Genomic DNA, 18,687 nt, shown 5'->3' with positions numbered 1-18,687 from the left:
ATGGGCCAGGCCCATGGTGGGCGTCGTAGGTGTGTGCCCTGAGCTGGGGTAGCACGGGAGGGCACAGCGCTTGGGTCTCCCCTGCAACCTGGAGCAGGGTCCCACCTGTCGCTACGGACGGGACAGCTCCTATAGGAGGGGCAGCCTTGGACAGGAGGACCCCAGGAGGGGAAAGTCAATCAGTGCTTTAAGAAATATTTGCTGAGTACCTGCTACTGCCTATGAGGGCACACAGGAGGAGGGCGTGATCCCTCGTGAGTTCTAGAAGCTGCCTGGGCTGCAGTGCTGAGAGCAGACCACAGGAGGGCAGGGCAAGGCTGGGAGCCGGCTGGAGGCCTGGGATGGAGAGGGATGTAGGCACCTTGGACCCGGTGGGAGCAGGGGAGGGGCTGAGAGCCCTGGGGTTCCAGACAGACGGGGTCTGCTGATGGGCTGGGGGTTTGGACCCAGGTGACTGGGTGAAGGGAATGATCACTTATTCAGCTGGGAAACTGAAGAAGTGGTATTTGGGGTGAAAAGTAAGCGTTCTGCGTTGACTGTGCCGTGTGTGAGACGCAAGCAGCAGACGGAGGAGGACCGTGGGAGGTGGGATGGAAGTAAGCGTGGAGTTTCTGAAGCCGCGGGAGGGAGGGAGGGGATGTGCGGTGCGGGCAAAGCAGGTCGAGCCCAACAAGGGCCGCCCAGTGGAATGGAGGCATCACGGGAGGTGGTGGGAAGTGATCGGTGAGAGGGAGGCTGTTTGATCTCTGGAATAAGGGCAGGAGAGGACCGAGGCCAACGCCCAGGCTTCTGGAGCCTCGCGGATGGGAGGGCGGTGCGGAGCTGGGGCGCATTGGCTGGGGCAGCGCTTGGACACTTCGGGGCAGGAGTCCTGCGTGCTGGAGGGTGTGGGTGGAGGTGACCACTGGGGAGTCTGGCACAGGTGGGGTTCACAGTCAGGGCGGGGTGGGGCCCCACGCAGGGAGAGGGTCGGAGCCGAGCACAGGGAGAGACGCCACCAAGCAGACGAGAGGGGCGGCCTGGGAAGTGGGGGGAGGGGCGGCACGATGCTGGGAGGTGGGAGGCGACGAGGACAGAAAAAGGACAGGCCTCTGGGGACCTGGCAGGAGGCAGTCCCGTTCCGTGGCTGGGAGAGGACAGAGCTGAACTGGGAGCAGGGAGGCCCTGGGCTGGGGACAGAGCAGCAGCCTCTCCCTACCGTGCGCTGAGAGGGTGCAAGGCTCTCGGGGCTCGGGGAGGTACTGACCTTTCCGGAAGGAGATGCCGGAGCCTGATTCAGGGGGACAGAGGGGTCGCCCCATCAGCCGGGCTCGCTGGCCCGGCCTCCTGCCCCTTCGCCAGGTTCTAGGTCTATCCCCGCAGTGCCAGCCCTCTGGCATCCCCACTTCCACATAATACATCCCCCTCTGCCCCCCATGGGTGACTGTCCCTTCTCAGCTGGCGGAAAATCCACCTTCCTTCCTTCTTTCACTTGGCCAGCACCTGGGAGCTGTTCCTGGGCCCCTCCTGCGGCGCCCAGCATCCCGCTCTTTAGGGCCTGTCAGCCTGACCTGCATCGTGCTGGCCCCGTGCAGCTCCCACTCGACTCGGAGCTAGAGGGTCCCTCCTGCGTTCAGTCCTCCGTGGGCTCCCGGAGGGAGGGTTCTGCTCCTCTGAGCAATGTCCCGCCCTCGGCCCCGCGGCTCTCTGGCCCTCTCAGACATCTGGGTCTAGACCTCCCCAGTGCCTGGGCAGGCGGTGGCATCTTCCTGGAGGAGCCCCCCTGGCCCGGCCGCCCCCCGCTGGGTTGCTTTTGTCTTCTTCCTTTGCCGTCAACCTGTTCTGAAGCCTGGTTGGCTGCTTCTCTGCTGTCCCCTCATGGGAGTTAAGCTCTGGAGGCTGGAGGGTGCAGGGTACGGGCTGCGTCTCTGTGCCCACCGCTGTCTCCCAGGGCCTGGGCAGTGCCCGGGAGATGTGTGTTGAAGGGCTGAGCTGCACCCCCTGCCGGGAAGCTGGTCCTGGCTTCAGAGCTGGAGGGAGGGGCCGGGGTCGGCCCTCAGGACTCACTGAGTAAGTCCAGGCTGTCCCCAGTTCTGCGGGCTGCCCCCTCCTCCCCTCTGTGCCATCCCGCAGCACCCTCCCTGCCCTTTCATTGCACTTGTCACAATTGTCCCCACTGAGGAGGGCCGCCTCCCCATGATGGCCCCCTTGGTGTCCTCAGTGTCTGGTGCAGGCGGGGGGCATGCTTAGCGTCTGCAGGATGGACAGACAGACGGACAGAGGGATGGATTAAAGGATGTCAGGGGACACATGGCTCAGGCTCTGGGGGCGCAGGCAGGAGGTGAGGGCAGACAGCCCCCCAGTGGTGCTCAGGGAGGAGAGAGGAGCCCATACCCCTGCTGTACCCCTCGAGCTGGGCCTGTGACAGATCACCAAGCTCCCCACTTTCCTTCCAGGCTCTCAGCATGCTGGGAGGTGGGGCATGGACTGGGCTCGTTTCCTGATGGTTAAAAAAAAAATCTCTGCATCCCATGGGTCACCTGCCTGTTTCCTGGCACCTCCGCAGAGCCTGGCAGGGGTGCAGCCTGAGACCCCAGACCCCCCTGGGAGACCCTGTGGAGGCTCTCGGGTCCAGGCTGCGCCCTCACTGTCTCCGCAGCGCCGTCTGCAGGCGGAGGCTCCGGCTGCAGGTCCTGCAGGCACACGCCTCCCTGGCAGCCCAGAGCAAGGTGTGGAAAGTTCCACATGGCCCTGACTAGGATGGGGCAAGGCCCCGTGAGAGGAGAGAGCGTATGTGCATATTTTCAGGAGGAGAGGGAGCCTTTCCCCCCAAGCACAAGTCGAATCTTGTTGGCATTTCCATCCGTTTAATCACAGACTCCTGGAGATGCTGTGGGAAATACCAGCGGGATGGAGGTCCTGCTCCGAGTGGGACGGGTTATCTCCCAGCCAGAGCCTAGACGGCCTGTCAGTCACTTACCTCTGGGCGAGGTTGCACCCAAGCCCAGACATGCCTGCCAGCGAAGATCACGGAGTTGGAAGTTTCATTCTCTATGTTTTGAAAGTCTGGTTTTGGTATCCTCCGGGGAGCACGGGGACACTGGGGGTCAGAGCAGACAGAGAACGCCAGAGGAGGGGGCACCTGGCCGACCCTCCCCAGGTAGAGCCTCTGAGATCAGACCCCAGGGCCTCAAACCTGGGGTGATGGTGGTGACAAACAGACGCATGTCTGCCCCACTCTAACCCTAACCCTAACCTTTCCCCAGCACAGGAACAGGATGAACTGGGTCACGCAGGGTAGAAGCTTGGGTCAGGAGGCGCTGTACCTGAAGTGGGAGTGATGGGCTGGGGGCCTCACTGCAGGAGGTGACAGTTGAGCAGCAGGGGAATGGGGAGGGGCCACAGGGCAGGGGGCCCAGCAGAGCGCAGGGGGCAGGGGGCTCCACCTGGTGACCTTTGCACCCAGCCCCCCTCCTATTTGGATCCACTCTCTGGTCTCGTGACGAAGACGCAGATAACACTACAGTAAGTCCCCTGACATACGAACCTTCGAGCTGCGAACTTCCAAAGACACGAACGTGCGTTCTTGTGTCCAATCACGTAAGTTAGTTCACGTGTCTGGCGTACATTGTACATCCATTGTACGTTGCAGAGGACGCGTGCATTCTCTACAAGCGGTTGTGCTTCTGTGTACTTTACTGTACAGGACTGAATCGAGTACAGTAGTACAGTACCTTTATTTCAAGCCCAGGGTGTCCGGAAGCAAGCGTAAAAGCAGTGGTGATGTAGCTGGTCCTGTTGAGAAGCTCCAGGAGAGACAAGAGGAAGAAGTAACTGAAGAACCGAAGAGAGTCACGATGCAGGAAATGGCAGGGGATTTTCTATATTTGAGGAGGCGCTGTTAGGTTTTGAGGCACAGGACGCAAATGTAGAACAGTACGTGAAGGTTGCGGCAGCCGTTCAGAATGCAATCCAGTGCTACCGTGTCATCTATGATGAGAAAAATAAGAGCTACTACCCAGACATCGCTGGATCGTTTTTTCAGGAGGGTAGATGGAATTGAATCCAGCAAGGAACCAAAACCTGTGCCATCAGCGTCAGGCGTGAGTGACATTGCAGCTCGCCCTCCGTCTCCTACAGCTGACGATCCTTCAGCTCTACCCTCTCCCACCTCCTCTCCCTCCTCCAGTCAGTAACTCTTCTTGCCTGTTCACTCGACGCCAGCCCCTGTATGCCAGCTGTTGTACTACACTACTGTACTTTTCAAGGAACTGTACTGTAAGATTAAAAATGTTTTTTTTTTTTTTTTGCGGTACGCGGGCCTCTCACTGTTGTGGCCTCTCCCGTTGTGGAGCACAGGCTCCGGACACGCAGGCTCAGCGGCCATGGCTCACGGGCCCAGCCGCTCCGCGGCATGTGGGATCTTCCCAGACCAGGGCACGAACCCGCGTCCCCTGCATCGGCGGGCGGACTCTCAACCACTGCGCCCCCAGGAAGCCCTAAAAATGTTTTCTTTATTTTTTGTGTTTGTTTTTTTTAAACTTTTTATTTTTTTAAATTTATTTATTTGGTTGCACCGGGTCTTAGTTGTGGCAGGCAGGCTCCTTAGTTGCAGCTCACCAGCTTCTTAGTTGTGGCATGTGAACTCGTAGTTGCGGCATGCATGTGGGATCTAGTTCCCTGACCAGGGATCGAGCGTGGAGTTTTATCCACTGCGCCACCAGGGAAGTCCCTTGTGTTTGTCTTTTATGTATTAGTTGTGTGAAAAGTATTATAAACCTATTACAGGACAGTGCTGTATAGCCGACTGTGTTAGTTGGGTGCCTAGGCTAACTTTGTTGGACTTAACGAACAAATTGGACTTACGAACGCGCCCTTGGAATGGAACTCGTTCGTTATGTAGGGGACTTACTGTATTTACCGTATTTCCAATTTTTGCAAAGAGGTTCCCTGCTGGACCACACAGCCAGGCCTTGCAATGGACCTTGGGCAGCTTGAATACCGGTGCACAGAGGCTGACCTTGGGGGGCAGCCTGGAGCCTGTTCCCTCAGGGCTGTGAGGGCACTCTGCAGGCCCTGGGGCAGCGCTAGGTGCATGGTGGGTGCTGCAGGCCGCAGGGGGAGTGGGGTGCAACAGACAGTGCAGGGGTAGGCAGCGTGGGCATGTCTGCTGGGACCCAGCAAGCTCTGGAGGGACGGCGGGAGGGAGGGAGTTGGGAGGAACTGTGAAACTTCAGGCTGGTGGGTCGCCACCTTGCACATCTGGGAAGGTCACGGGTAGATTTTGCTTGGAGCTGCATTGGGGACTCTTGGGGTTTTTTTGGGAAACATCCTCACTCCCCGTTGTCAGGGGTCTCAGGGAAAACGTGGAGGACAGCGATAGGGCCTCCCCGGCAGCCGGGCCTCCCCTTCTGGGGTCTCGAGGGTCCCCTGCCTGATCCTTGTAAGCCTGGCTGAGGTCCCAGAGTGAGAGGAGCCTTAGCGGGGAGCCCAGGCCAGCTGCCGCCAACTTGCTGGCTCTGCACAGAGCAGCCGGGGAGACCTGCTTCAGCTTCTAGAAAGAGCTGAGGGTCACGGGTGTGAGATACTGCACGCGCTTAGCCAGGGTGGCCGTGGAGCGTTTGCTGTGGCTTCACAAAGGCGTGGACAGTTATTTTGGAGGCTTATGGCCAGAGGAAAAGGGGTGCCCCCCTCCCCCAATTAAAAAAGACAAACCTTGATCCTTTAGTTCCTTTCAGTCTGGTGGGACCTTAAATACTGCTGCTCGCAGGACCCTCCTCTGTTAAAAACGCACAGGCTGGGACTTCCCTGGTGGCGCAGGGGTTAAGAATCCGCCTGCCAATGCAGGGGACACGGGTTCGAGCCCTGGTCCGGGAAGATCCCACATGCCGCGGAGCGACTAAGCCCGTGCGCCACAACAACTACTGAGCCCATGTGCCACAACTGTTGAAGCCCACGCACCTAGAGCCTGTGCTCCGCAACAAGAGAAGCCACTGCAATGAGAAGCCCGTGCACCGCAACGAAGAGCATCCCCCGCTTGCTGCAACTAGAGAAAAGCCCACGTGCAGCAACAAGGACCCAACGCAGCCAAAAAAACCCAAAAACCCAAACCAAAAAAATAACTTTTCCAACCCTTTCATAAGAAAGGGATAAAAAGACCCAACCCTTTATGGAATAAAAAAGGTCCAACTTTCATCTATTAAAAAAAATATATATAGGACCCTCCTGGAAGGAGCAGGGACACAGGTGCAGTCCCGGAAAGTGCCCCCCAGGGACACTCCTGGCTTCTCTAGAATCCGGCAGTTCAGCCCCAACCCAGCCCCACGGGCAAACCAGCGGCAGCATGGGTGCCCTGGGACCCATGGGCAAGCGTTCTGCTGTTCTGCCACTGTCTCCAGGTCTCCCGGCCTCCTCTCGAGAACAGAGTAGGCAGTGGCCAAGCCATGCAGCTGGGCCACTTGGAAAAGCCAGGGCTGGAACAGGCCAATGGTGGCTGGGTGCCCTGGGATGGGCGGGGACCCCAGCGCTCCCTGGAGGCAGGACCAGGGCGCTGTCTCACAGGGCGAAACTTCATCCCTGCCTGACGGGGAGGAGACAGCTCTTTGTCAGACTGTCCCCCTCCAGCCTGCCCTCTGCCAGAAGGGGGCCCATTTTAAAGAGCCAGAGGCAGGTCCTCTCCCCTCACCGCCCACTGCCAGCTAGCTTGGCTCCCGTGGGGACAGGAGCTCCTGGTTAGCAAGCGCTCCGTGCCACTTCTCTCTCCAAGATTCGCCTCACACGCTGGCTGTCCTCAAGGTCTGCAGTCGTGCCGTGGCGCACACTTTGGGCACCATGGACTGAACGGCTGGACAGCTGCCCGTGTGAGCTGCAGGTGTCCTGGACACTCAGCAGGTTCTTAATGCAGAAATAGGAGCTGGAATAGGAGGAAGGTGTCTGGATGGGTTGTACACTCTGGTGGAGAGAAATTAGCTTAGCAGGAGCCTCTCACCTCTGAGCTCGGGGCTTCCGTGCTGCGGAGAGGTTTCTCTCTCCCGACCCTGCTCCCTGGACGGTGGGGATTCTGTAATTACGTGTCTCATCTTGGGTCCCTGTTCACGCCGGCTGCCAGTCTGCCCTTGCCGCCGGGCAGCCTCCTTTGCGCTTTCGAGTTGTCCTGTCATTTCTGTCCCTTGCTGAGTCCCTCCTGATCCTTTCTGGGCGTGGAGGGAAGGGTACACTATGACCTACTGGATCATTCTCTGCTGAACTGAAGTAGCACTGGGGGGGGGGGGGCATGGGCCCAAGCTGCCAGAAAAGGTCACACCGCCCACCCCGAGATGGGCCCTCAGATCCCTGGGCGGGCGCCCTGAGTAATGGTCTTCTGACCACACCTTGAAAGAACATTAAAAGCGTGAAACCTCCATTTCTGCCGGAAATGCAGAAAAATGCAAGATGAGTGAGCTGGCCGTCCCATGGCTTAGAAAAGAAGGAGCCAGAACCAGTGTTTCTGCGATAGCCACGCATGTGGCAGCTCCCAGGACCGTGGCCATCCATGCCCACCTGGGGGCAGGTCGGGGGAGAGGGAGCCGGTAGGAACGACAGCAGACACGTCTATGCATTCCGTGTTCGGGCGCCATTCTCGGCTTCTCAGTGTATTAACTGCTGGGCCCTCACAGAAGCCGTTGGTAAGAGGTGGGCATGGATGCAAACCCACATGGGTGTGCATATCATGTTACTGAACCCAGAGAAGCAGCAGAGGAAGTCCTTGAACACCAGAACAGGTGGAGAGAGCCTGGGTGGCTTCAGGGAGGAGGTGATCCTTGAGAGGTGGTACAGGTAGGAGAGACAGTATTGGGAGTAGGTGACTAGCACGAGAAAAGGCCCTGTGTGTGGACCTGCAGTGTCGAAAGGAGGCCGGAAACTGGGGCTTCCTGGGAGCTGTTATCACTGCCCAAAGGCGAGCGAGTCCTGTCTTTCGAATCTTTGTGTCCTTGCGGCCGGGACGGACAGATGCTTCCTGAGCCAGTGTTTGAGCTCCGCATTCCCCAGTTGCCCCCGCTTGGCCTGGCTTCGAGTCCCCTCCACTGGGTGAGGCAGCCTGAAACCGTAAGCCCCTGGGGACATAACCAGAGTCGTTTTAAACTTTACTGACAAGTTTTTCTGTTGCCACGTTCACCAAAAAAATAAGCTTTACTCCGGAGAGCACGTGTGGCGCCTCAATGTAAATCTGTGCTGGGTCCCCTGACTGCGCGTCGCAGCCCGTCTGCACGTCGCAGCCCGTCTGCACGGTCCTCGTCTAATCTTAGCGTCCTGGAGCCTTGCTGAAGGTGGTCGTGGATGCAGGGAGGCTAGAGATTAGGAGGGAATGGGGACACAGACTGTCAAAGACAGTTTATTTCCCAGGTACATCCCCCAAATCATTTGAGATGGTTTACAAATTCTACATAGATAATCACATAAAATGGGATACTTCTAAACCCACAAAATCCAGCTCACAACGAAAGGGTCGACCTGGTGAAGCGGGAAGAGCCCAGGCCCTGGAGAAGGCTGGCTGGGACGGCCATCTGTGGGGGTCAGAGGAGGGTGCCGGGGAGCCGCCTCCCTGCCCTCACGGGGAGCTGGCCAGCCCCCGTGCACTGGCAGGGGTGCCGGTTGGCGCAGTGTGGTCACTGCCACGAGGGTCTCCTGGAAGGGCTGCCATGGGCTGGAGCTGCCTTGGACCGCAGAGTGCGCCCAGCACAAGAGTGGGTACAGTGGGCCTGTGTGATTCGGGGGGCCTACTTGGGAGTTCCAGGGTCTGGTTCATTCAGCCCGGAGTTTCTGAGCGTCCAGTCTGGGGCTAACCTGTGTGCGGGAAGGCCCGCAGCAGATCTGCAGGGACTGGGCAAGAGGCCCCTGAGGCTGGGGGCTGGGGACATGGTGGCGGGGCTGGGGGTGGGCGGGACCTGGGCCCCGGGGCAGCCCCCTTTGGACCTCTCTCCGCAGCTCCTCGGGAAGCCTCCTCCTTTCCCTGGGACTCCGGAGGCTTTGGCAGCGGCAGAGCGGGATGTCCGTTCAGGGGCGGGACCCCCTCAGCCCCGCCCCATTCAGCCTCCTCCCTCTGCAGATGGGTGGCCACACCTGAGGTCTAAGCCCGGTGCCCCATCTCTGCCCGTGTTCTGGGCCCTGCGTGAGAGCACACGTGTGCACATGGCCCCCCAGAGGGGCCCAAGGTGCGCCCTTGCCTGACATGGAGCAAAAATAGGCCATGCTGGATTCCTGCCTGAGAAACGCTGACCCCAGGAGCAAGCCTGGCTGCCCTGCGGAGGCTGGGACGTAAACCCAGGCACACGGTGTGGGTTTGCAGACGGCCCGGCCTGTACCGGGAGGGCAGTCTGACCCCCCTCCCCCGGCCCAGCATCTGGCTCTAAGTTGACAGAGAGCCTCAGAACAGTTTGTGGAGCAAATGGATGGACCGCCTTGGAGGGGCTGGAGAGAGTGGCCCCCAGGGCACCGTCCTGCTCCGCCGGAGGCACTGAGATCTGAGAGGGAAGCCCGAGACCCCCTCCCAGAACTCCAGCCCAGCGCACTGGGCGTAGGGGCCTCCGAGGCTCAGAGGCAGGCCTGGCGCTTCCGGGGATGCTGGGGAGAGGCCACCCGCTGGCTCCCGACTCCCGCTCGCTCGCGGCCCTCCTTGGGTCGGGCCCAGGAGCCCTGCGCGCGCATGTAGGCACATGTGGGCCGCCGCGGGCCAGGCGTGCCCCAATCAGCCCACTCTCTTGGGAGTTCTTATTGAAAGCCAAACAAACCAAAAACGCCCTGGTCTTGCCTGAGTTCCTCCCTGTTGCCAAGCGGGTCTCGTCTCAGCTTCCGGGGGCCTCTGGTTCTGGAGAACCCCTACCCCTGCCGGCTTGGGTGCAGCCGCCTTGGGCACGACACTGGCCTCCCCTGGGGTCCAGACTCCCCTGTTTAGCAGCTGGGTCTGTGTGGGGGTGGCCCCAGCAAAGCTCCCTGCCTGGCGGGGGAGGAAACGCAAAGTTCCCTGTGGGTAGGGAAGGAAGGGCCTTTCGAGGTGAGGAAGCAACACTTCCTAATCTGCGCTCAAAGCCTCAGGGAAACCAGGGGGACAGACGTCTCTGCTGTCTCGCTGTCTCTCCGTCTCTCTGGGTGTGGGCAGGGGTGTCCCTGGGGAAGCAGGACGGAGGGAAGGAGCGGCACTGGCGGTCTGCCCCGACAGCATCTGCCCAGCACAAGGCTAGTGTCATCAGGCTCCCGCAGAGAAGGGGGGCTCCCCAGGCCCCCAGACCACAGGAGGCCCCTGAGCCTGACACCTTGGAGAGCTGGAGCGAGAGGAGAGGAGATGAGACCCTCGCTGGACGAGGGATGCAGCGGTCCCACATCCCATTAGGACTCCTTGTGGCGGCCGGCGGCCCGCTGGAAGCCTCCAGGCTCCCTCTTGCTTTGTGGCTGCTGGGCGTGGAGATCCTATCAGCCCTGCTCCTTTTGGTTCAATGACTAATTCCCTGGCACTCGCCTCAGATCTGTAAAGAATGTGGACAAGTTAAAATCTGAACACGGTTGTCGTCGTGGGGCTGCCTCCCCCTTCCCCTGAACACGGTTGTCGTCGTGGGGTTGCCTCCCCCTTCCCCTGAACTGGGAGGCAGGGGCAGTTTGCTCTGCTGGCCTGGACCGTCCTCCTGTTGGGGATGGAGCCGGGGGAACAGACATGAAACCCCAGGCTGGGCTGTCCTTGCTAGGGATGTGGAAGGCTCCCTGCAGCCCTTGGTGGAGCGAAAGGGAAGACCCTCCAGAGGGGTCGTGCTCATCACCTAGAAGAGAAAGGAGATCTCTGGGGGTTGGGTTGGCAGGCTGGGACCCCTCCCCCCAGGACCCACCAGGTTCTCAGCCTCCTGCAAGTGGGAGAAGCAGGCTCACATCCCGTCCTCATTCCTGGGCATTTGTATGGTGGGGTGGGGGGCATCCTGCTGCCCCATGCATCTATCTATCCATCCATGCCTCCCTCCCTCCATCCAGCCATTCATCCCCCCCTCCATCCATCATCCATCCGTCTATCCATCCATCATCCATCCCTCCATCCATCCATTCATCCCCCCCTCCATCCATCATCCATCCCTCCATCTCCCCTCCATCCCTCCACCCCTCCATCCCTCCATCCCTCCATCCGTCTATCCATCCATCCCTCCCTCCCTCCATCCAGCCATTCATCCCTCCCTCCCCCTCCCTCTCTCTCTCCCCGCCCCCTCCCTCCCTCCATCCATCCCTCCATCCCCCCTCCATCCCTCCACCCCTCCATCCCTGTGCCCACTTGCTCTCTCATTCAGCAACCCTCCTGCGTAACCACTCTGTAAGGAGAAATGCACTAAAACCCCAAAGGACGTGCTAAGACTTCGTAATAATAAAGCAATAACAATAGTTACAGTTGCGAGCCCCTCACTGGCCACTGAGGGAGGACCTGTCCAGTGCCGGCCATCCAGTAGAAATGGGACGCAAGCCACACATGTAACGTTGCATTTTCTTGTAGCCACATTAAAAATGGTGAAAAGAAACAGTGAAAATAATTCAAGAATTTATTTTGCTTCTCCCAAACTATGCTCATTTCAGCAAGTGGTCAATATGAAATTGTGAATGAGATATTTTATTCTATTCTTCCCATTGGCACTAAGTCCTTGGAGTCTGTGCCCTTATGTCCACAGCACAGCTCAGTTCACACTGGCCACGTTTTCTGTGCCCGTGCAGGGGTACGTTGATGACCCGTGGGACAAGGTCTGTCCTTGTCGGGTCTGAAGTCCAGTGGGGAGGCGTAAGTGGGGGGGACGCAGAGCAGTGCCGTCCTGGAGCAAGGGGGTGTGAAAGCACGTGGGGCCCCCACCCGGGCCCTCTGGAGGCGTTGGCTGTCACTCCCCTCACGCCCACAATGGCCCGGGCCAGGAGAGGTGAGGCTTGGCCGGGTCCCTCAGTTGTTTTTATTGAGTTATAATTGGCATACCACACAATTCACCGACTTAAAGTATACAATTCAGTATTTTTAAAATATATTCACAAAACAGACTCACAGACTTCGAGAACAGACTTAGAGTTGCCAAGGTGGGGAGTGCAGGGTAGGGAAGGATTGGGAGTTTGGGATTAGCAGATGCAAACTATTATTTACAGGGTGGACAAAAAACAAAGTCCTCCTGTAGAGCGCAGGGAACTATATTCAATATCCTGTGATAAACCATCATGGAAAAGAACATGAAAAAGACCGTGCATGTGTGTGTATAACTGAATCGCTTTGCTGTACAGCAGATGCTAGCACAGCATTAAATCAACTCTACTCCAGTTAAAACAATTCACAGGTATATGGACCCATCACCACAGTCCATTTGAGAGCGTTTTCATGGCCTCAGAAGGGACCCCTGCACCTTAGCTGTCACCCCGAAGCCCCACCCCAGCCCTGGCCGCCCCCATCTGCGTCTGTCCCTGTGGGTTTGCCAACCCTGGACTTTCATGTAAAGGGAACCGTATGGCGTGTGAGTTTTCGTGTGGGCGCCTTCGTGTGGCGTGTTTTTGCATCTCCTCCGGGCTGTAGCATCAGTAGCTTGTTTCTTCCTGATGCTGGAGGGAGGAATAACATTCCGTGGCACGGACTCGGCATCTGTTTCTCCACCTGCAAGGCAGGCGAGGCAGTGGGCACTGAGCCTCCTTCGTCTTCCAGGCGAAGCCTCAGGAAGTTAGGAAGGCCTTTGAGGGGACCGCCGACCAGGGAAGGTGGCCTTAGTGGGGCGGGGAAGTGGGGTCTGCCCGGCAGGGGGCGCCCATCCCACTGGTGTTGGGGCCCTAGGTTTACAGGGTGGGGGGAATGGCCCTGGAGGTTCAAATAGAAAAGCCTGAGAGCCACCCAAGGGATCTGTCAGGTGGCAGTTTCGGCCGGGGCCTTGTGCCAACACCCTGACGGCGTTGCCCAGTCTGGCTGTCCCCAGCGGGGAGGGCATGGGGCCGGGCCTGACGGCTGGTCCGCACTGGGTGGCAGCGGGCCGTCAGGGCTGGAGCATCTGAGGGAGGCACGGTGGGGGCAGGAGGAACGGGGCTGGGGGGGCGGGAAGCGGCTTTGGTAAGACTCAGCCGCCTGTTGTCCATCACCCGTCACCTCCCTCCCCCTCGGTCGTCACCTGTGCTGAGCTTCCTCCAGGCTGGGCAGACCTCAGGAGAGGGTTTCCCTCCCCAGGTCGGGAGGGGGCCCGGGGGGCTCTGTGATGTGGACACGGGTGTGCCTCCGGGGTGCCGAGCTGCAGGGGCCTCTGGGTTATGGAGCCCAGCCCTCCTGACGTGCAAGAGGGAGCTGAGCACTGGGGTCGCCCCGCGGCCGGGGTTCTCCCCACCATCCAAGGAACTTGAGGGGACAGAGTGCTTGCCTCGCAGAAGTGGGTGCAGAGCAAAGGGGCCCCTCGCCCGCTGTCCGGTCTGCCTCTCCCCTCCACCCCTCTAGGGGGACTCCAGGCCCTCTGCCCACCAGATGCAAGTCCCCCCAGTTCACGGACCCCCGGCGTTGCCATCCCCACACCAAGCCTCAGTCTCCGCATCTGCACATCGGGGGCAGTAGCGCCCGCCCTCCCCCCGAGCCTGGCTGGCACAGAGAGGAGCTGTTTAAACACTTGCGGTTAGAGCAGGCCTGGCCCGTGTCAGCTGCTGTGTCACCCTCCTGTTGGAAGCCTCCTGATTGCCAAGGTGGGTCTTCCCTGCCAGCCCTCCGGGGGCTCTGCTCTGCCCTGGATGGAAGACGCTGAAGCGTGGGCCGGCGCCCCCCCCCCCTCGCCGGGGCCTCCCTTAAGCTCCTGACAGGGGCTGCTGCTCCGGACCCCACAGAGGGTGACCAGGGGACACGCCCACAGCACGAGGCTAAGCGCTCCTGCTCCTTCTGCGTGTGGCCCCGGAGGGGGCTAGGCTGCCAGTGCCCTGGGGCGGGCAGAGGGTGTGGACCAGGCAGAGCTGCTGGGGGGGAACTGGGGGTCGTTCAGGTGCGGGGGGATGAAGGTAGCCTGTCGTCACAGAGGCCCTTCGCAGGTGGCCTCAGCCACCGTCCTTCAGCCCCCAGCTCTGCCCCACCACCTACGGGGCTGGACCGAGGGGCCACATCTGGCCTCCCAAAGCCTCTTGGGCAGACAGCCCCTGCACCGGAGCCTGGGGTGTGCCCACCCTGCGCGCGCGCGGGGGCGCCCTCTGCCCTGCTCCCGGGGGTGGGGTCTCCCCAGCTTGAGCTGTAACGGTGACAGTGGGAGGCGTGGCTCCCTGGGCCGGGTGCTGCCCCTGGGGAGTGCAGCCGGGCACCCAGGGTGTCAGTCGGGGCTGGGAGCCGCCCCCCCGCAGGCCGGTCCCCTCCAGGTGTGCTCGGCGGAGCCCCAGGAGCCCAGGCACTGGGAGGCTGATGGAGAGGGGAGGGCGAGGTGAATATGTCAGTTTATCACAACACAAGTAGTGACCTGTCAGGTGGGCCCCCCCCACCCCCCGAGGAAATATTTGGGATGACTGAGCTGCTGGCCCTTTAAGGCTCCTGTAACAGGACACCTCCCGGACGGGATGGCTTCCACTCTCCAGCCTGACTGTGTGTCTCCCCCTTCCCTCCTCCCCTTCCTGCCAGTCCCAGTTCCATTTGCTGAGCAGCACCATGGACCAGATGAGCAGCCGCGCGGCCCCGGGCAGCCCCTACGCCCCGGAGCACGCCGCTAGCGCTAACGTGCCCACCCACTCGCCCTACGCGCAGCCCAGCTCCACCTTCGACACCATGTCGCCCGCGCCTGTCATCCCCTCCAACACCGACTACCCCGGCCCGCACCACTTCGAGGTGACCTTCCAGCAGTCGAGCACAGCCAAGTCGGCCACCTGGACGGTGAGTGGCGCCCGGCTCCGGCGGTCCCCTGAGGGGCGCACGGTGGGGAGGGCTGCCCGCGACCTTGGCACCCAGGGATGGCACCGTGCACATCCGTGTCCGCTCAGGGCTCCCACCCGGCCGGGAGGCGGGTCTCGGGCCGGACAGTCTGGGCGTGCCCGCCCCTCGGACGGCCGCGTGGCCAGAGTGGGCCAGCCTCCCACAGGGCCCCAGAGGAGATGGACATGCCCCTCCCCTTGGCGAAGACAGAGGCAGACCCTTCTCACGAGGACTGTCTGGCCGGCATCCCTGAGCTCAGTGGGGGCTCTGGCTTGAATCCTGTCCTGGGTGGGCAGCAGGCTCACAGCTCTGACACCTGGAGCTGTCTGAGGCTGGCGTCGGGGCCCACGGAGGCCACCTCCTCCAGGCAGTGCAGGGCTGGCCAGAAGTGTCTGTTGTAGGCGGGTTTCGGCTTTGCCCACTCCCTCTCTGGGCTGTCATCTCCAAGCATGGGTGTCAGGGATGGAGCCGCAGTGCCGCGGACCCCAGGTCCTGCCACCGTGCCCTTGGGAACAATCTGACCCCCCTGTCGAGATGGTCGAGATTTTGCCAAGCTTGTAACATCCCCCACACCCACGGCTGCTCCCCGAGAGCTGTGATCTGCTGTTGCCCTCTCTGAGGTTGTGTAAACCCTTGAAACTGCCTGCAGCCACGAGGTAGAATCTACTATTGTCCCATGTCAGAGTCCAGGACGCCGAGGCACAGGGAGGGGACGTGGCCCGCTCAGGGTTATGCAGGTGGTAAGTGGGGGCACTGGCATGGGAACCTGGTGGCTGGCTCCTGCGGCTGTGCTCCCAACCACCGAACTGCACTGTCCATACTGCGGCTGGGAGAGGAAGGTGCTGCCTGATGTCCCCGCTAGGGCAGAGTAAAGGGTTAGGGACACCAAGACCCCCGGATACACTGCCGGCTTGCCTCGGAGCCTAAGGCATTGGGCAGGAAAGGGTGCGCCAAGGACCCTCCAGGTCTGCCCGCCCCCAGGAGGGGAGAGTGAGCCTGGCTCTGGCGGTCCTGGCCGTGGGGCCACATCCCCTCCTCTGGGAACAGCAGCTCCGTGCTCACACCGGGCCCCTGGGAAAGGACCCTGGAGCAAAGGAGTCCATGCAGGGTGGATGCACTCCCTCCTGCCCCCGAGGGAGTGCTGAGCTGGTGACACCGAGGTCCTGCCGCTTTGAGAACCGGTTCCCACTGCCCCCACTGCCTGCTGGCCAGGCTGTGGCTCTCCCGCACTCCTGGGGTGGCCAGAGGTGGGGCGGGGAGGCAGGCAGCCTGGACGGCCCCCTGCAGCTACCTCTGGTTCTTGCCTGAGCCATGGGCTCCCGCAGCTGCCGACCCATTGCTGAGTCAAGGCTCAGACTGACTCCAGGGCTTCCAGTGGCCGAGAGGGGCATCTGCTCCCGTCAGTGCCCAGATGTCCTCATCTGGGAATCTTCACTCCATCTCCATTGGTGGAGGTGATAAGGCTTAACCGGGATGGGCTTAGCGCAGTCGGCGCCGGCATCTTCATTATTTCCTTGGATGATGGGGGTGGGGGTGGGCTGCCATGGAGCCTGGTCCTCCTGGACAAGGTTGTTTAGCCAAAGCTGCACCTGCAGGAGCTTCTTTATTGCCTGTGGGGTCCTGCTCCCCACACCCCTGCTTTGAGGTCTGGCCCTCGAGGCATCCCTACACTTGCACGTCTCTAGTGACAGGAGGCTCACTACTGCCCCTATTCCACATTCTGACTTTTGCTCCCTAAGCCCTTTCTCTCCCTTCTAAGGGGGAGGGTCCCGGTCCCTCCTTCACTGACGTTCTGTCATCAGGGCCTGAGTTGCTGGCCCCATAGGAGTCCTGGTAGGCAGCTTGGGCGGCGGGGGGGGGGGGTCCTGGCTCCCTTCCTGTCCATTGTTTGAGGATGCTGATGGGGTCTGTAGCATCTGGGGGGCTTTGAGCACCTGGGATGGTCTGAGCTGGTCCTCAGGGAGGGACGGGAGCTGCCCCCTCCTGGTTGCCTCCACCACCCCCTGCCAGGTGTGTGGCCTCAGGGCTGGAGGGGCTCATGGCTTGGTCACAGTTGTGCTGGCCCTAAGTGGCCCCGTGGGGTGGCCTGTTGTCCAGGACAGAGGCAGCCCAGCGGCTGCACCAGAGGGCAGGGGAAGGCTCATTTGTCTGAGCAGCTGTGTCTCCAAGCCCCAGCCTTGCTTCCCCCGGTGCCCGAGCAGTGGACACCTCCCTCCCAGCCTGGGCACCTCCACCTGCACCCCCGCTGAGGGCTCGCGGAGCGGAGCTGAGGAGGAGGGTGCAGCTGCCTGTGCCCAGACACCCTCCCCAGCCCTTCTCCATGCGGGGGTGGAGGTGGGACAAACCTCCGTAATGAGATTCGTGGCGCCTCGGCTCTGGGGGCAGACCCCACCCCTGCAGGCTCCCTGCCTTGCCCGGGCGGGGTGGGGGACAGGCGGCCGGCTCACGGGGACCCCTGGGCATCCCGCCTGCTTGCAGCTCTGGGGGCCTGGCTGTGCGGGCGCTGCCCAGACTTGCCGCCCGGCTTGCCCTCCGGGCCTCCGCGCCGTGCCGTGCGCGGCCCCGCTACACCAGCCGGCTGGTAACTGATAGATAATTCGTATTTTTCTCAAGTGCAGTTCCAAACTGACTGCTGCCTTCTCTCCTCTTCCTGCTCAGGAAACACACTCTCAGCGGCCCCCACGTGGCCACAGCTGTTTATGGGTCTTTGGCTTCTGCTCGGCCAAGGCCTCCTGGGAGTCCCCCCAGCGCCGGGCGCTTCATCTGCTTTGACCTGTGTCCCTTGACTTCAGCTCTCACGCCTGCATTCTTTGGGGGCAGAGGGGCCCGGAGCCCTCAGCTCACAGGCGTGTGTGCACGTATGCGTGCACGCAACACTCGTACATGCATGCACAAACACGAACACATGTTCAGACATGCACACACAGGCAGACGTGCAGACACATGTGCAGACATGCACACACGCAGACACTGTACACGTGTACTTGCGCACACAGGCCCGCAGGCCCCTCCTGGTCGCTGCCCAGGGTTCTGACAGCCCCTCCCCTCCTACAGGAGTCAGGAGGAGGCGGGTAGCAGGTAACTGAGCTGCCGGAGGAGGGACCTGTAGCCAGGAGCGGGGGCAGGATGAGATGGCACTGTGGCCGGCGGGGTCGTGGTGTCACAGGGGTTCGGTAACGCCCCGCCAGCGGTCGCTGTTTCCGAGCGTCCTGGCCGAGGCTTGTTCTTTCGGGGCCGTCTGGGCTTTGGAGAGAGACAGACGCCGTGAGAGATCACAGCTGTGAGCAAGGGCCCGGGACCCCGGGCACTGATGTTCTTTGGGCCGGTGGACGGGTGGAGCCCGGACAGGGATGGCAGTGCCGGGTGCCTGGGTCCTGTTGCACACCCTCCCCGGGACATGGCGGGTTGGCCTCTGGGCCCTGATGGCCACTCCCATCCCCGGGGCCCCCGTGGGTTGGCAGTGTGGGGCCTGCTCCCAGCCTGAGCCTCTCCAGGGAAGGGGCTGTCCTTGATGTTCTGGAGGTTTGGGGAGGGGCTCCAAGGTCAGCAGGCAGGCGTGGTGTGGTTGGAGCCCTGGCCCAGCTGGGCATCTGTGGGCACTGCTGATGGCCCTCAGGGAAGGCTGCCATGAGGCGAGATGGCGCGGGTACGCACGGGTGCGCACGGGTGCGAGGGCACACAGCTTGTCCCTGGGGGCCTCCAGCCAGCCCCCAAGCCTGAACACAGCCCTCTGAGTGACCTCCAGCTGCCCCCGCATCCGACGGGGTGTGTGTCCATCCGTCTGTCCTGGGGGCGAGCTGGCCCATGTGATGTGAATGCCCTCCCGT

At 61.3% G+C, this 18,687-nt stretch overlaps 1 protein-coding gene across 1 annotated transcript in view; it reads left to right on the top strand.

Moving 5' to 3' along the window:
- The window catches only part of TP73 (tumor protein p73), a gene marked incomplete at both ends in the record, with an annotated part of 45,775 nt that overhangs the window by 12,213 nt on the left and 14,875 nt on the right, over positions 1–18,687 (top strand). The window contains one exon of the mRNA XM_082676804.1: positions 14,573–14,821. Coding sequence (XP_082532930.1) covers positions 14,573–14,821 — 249 coding nt within the window. The remainder of the gene's footprint in view (positions 1–14,572; positions 14,822–18,687) is intronic.

This window comes from Grampus griseus (assembly GCF_964374135.1).
Source record: "Grampus griseus genome assembly, chromosome: 1".
Classification (NCBI taxonomy): Eukaryota; Metazoa; Chordata; class Mammalia; order Artiodactyla; family Delphinidae; genus Grampus; species Grampus griseus.
Note: the sequence above shows the minus strand (reverse complement) of the source record. Positions and strands in the feature narration are given on the sequence as shown.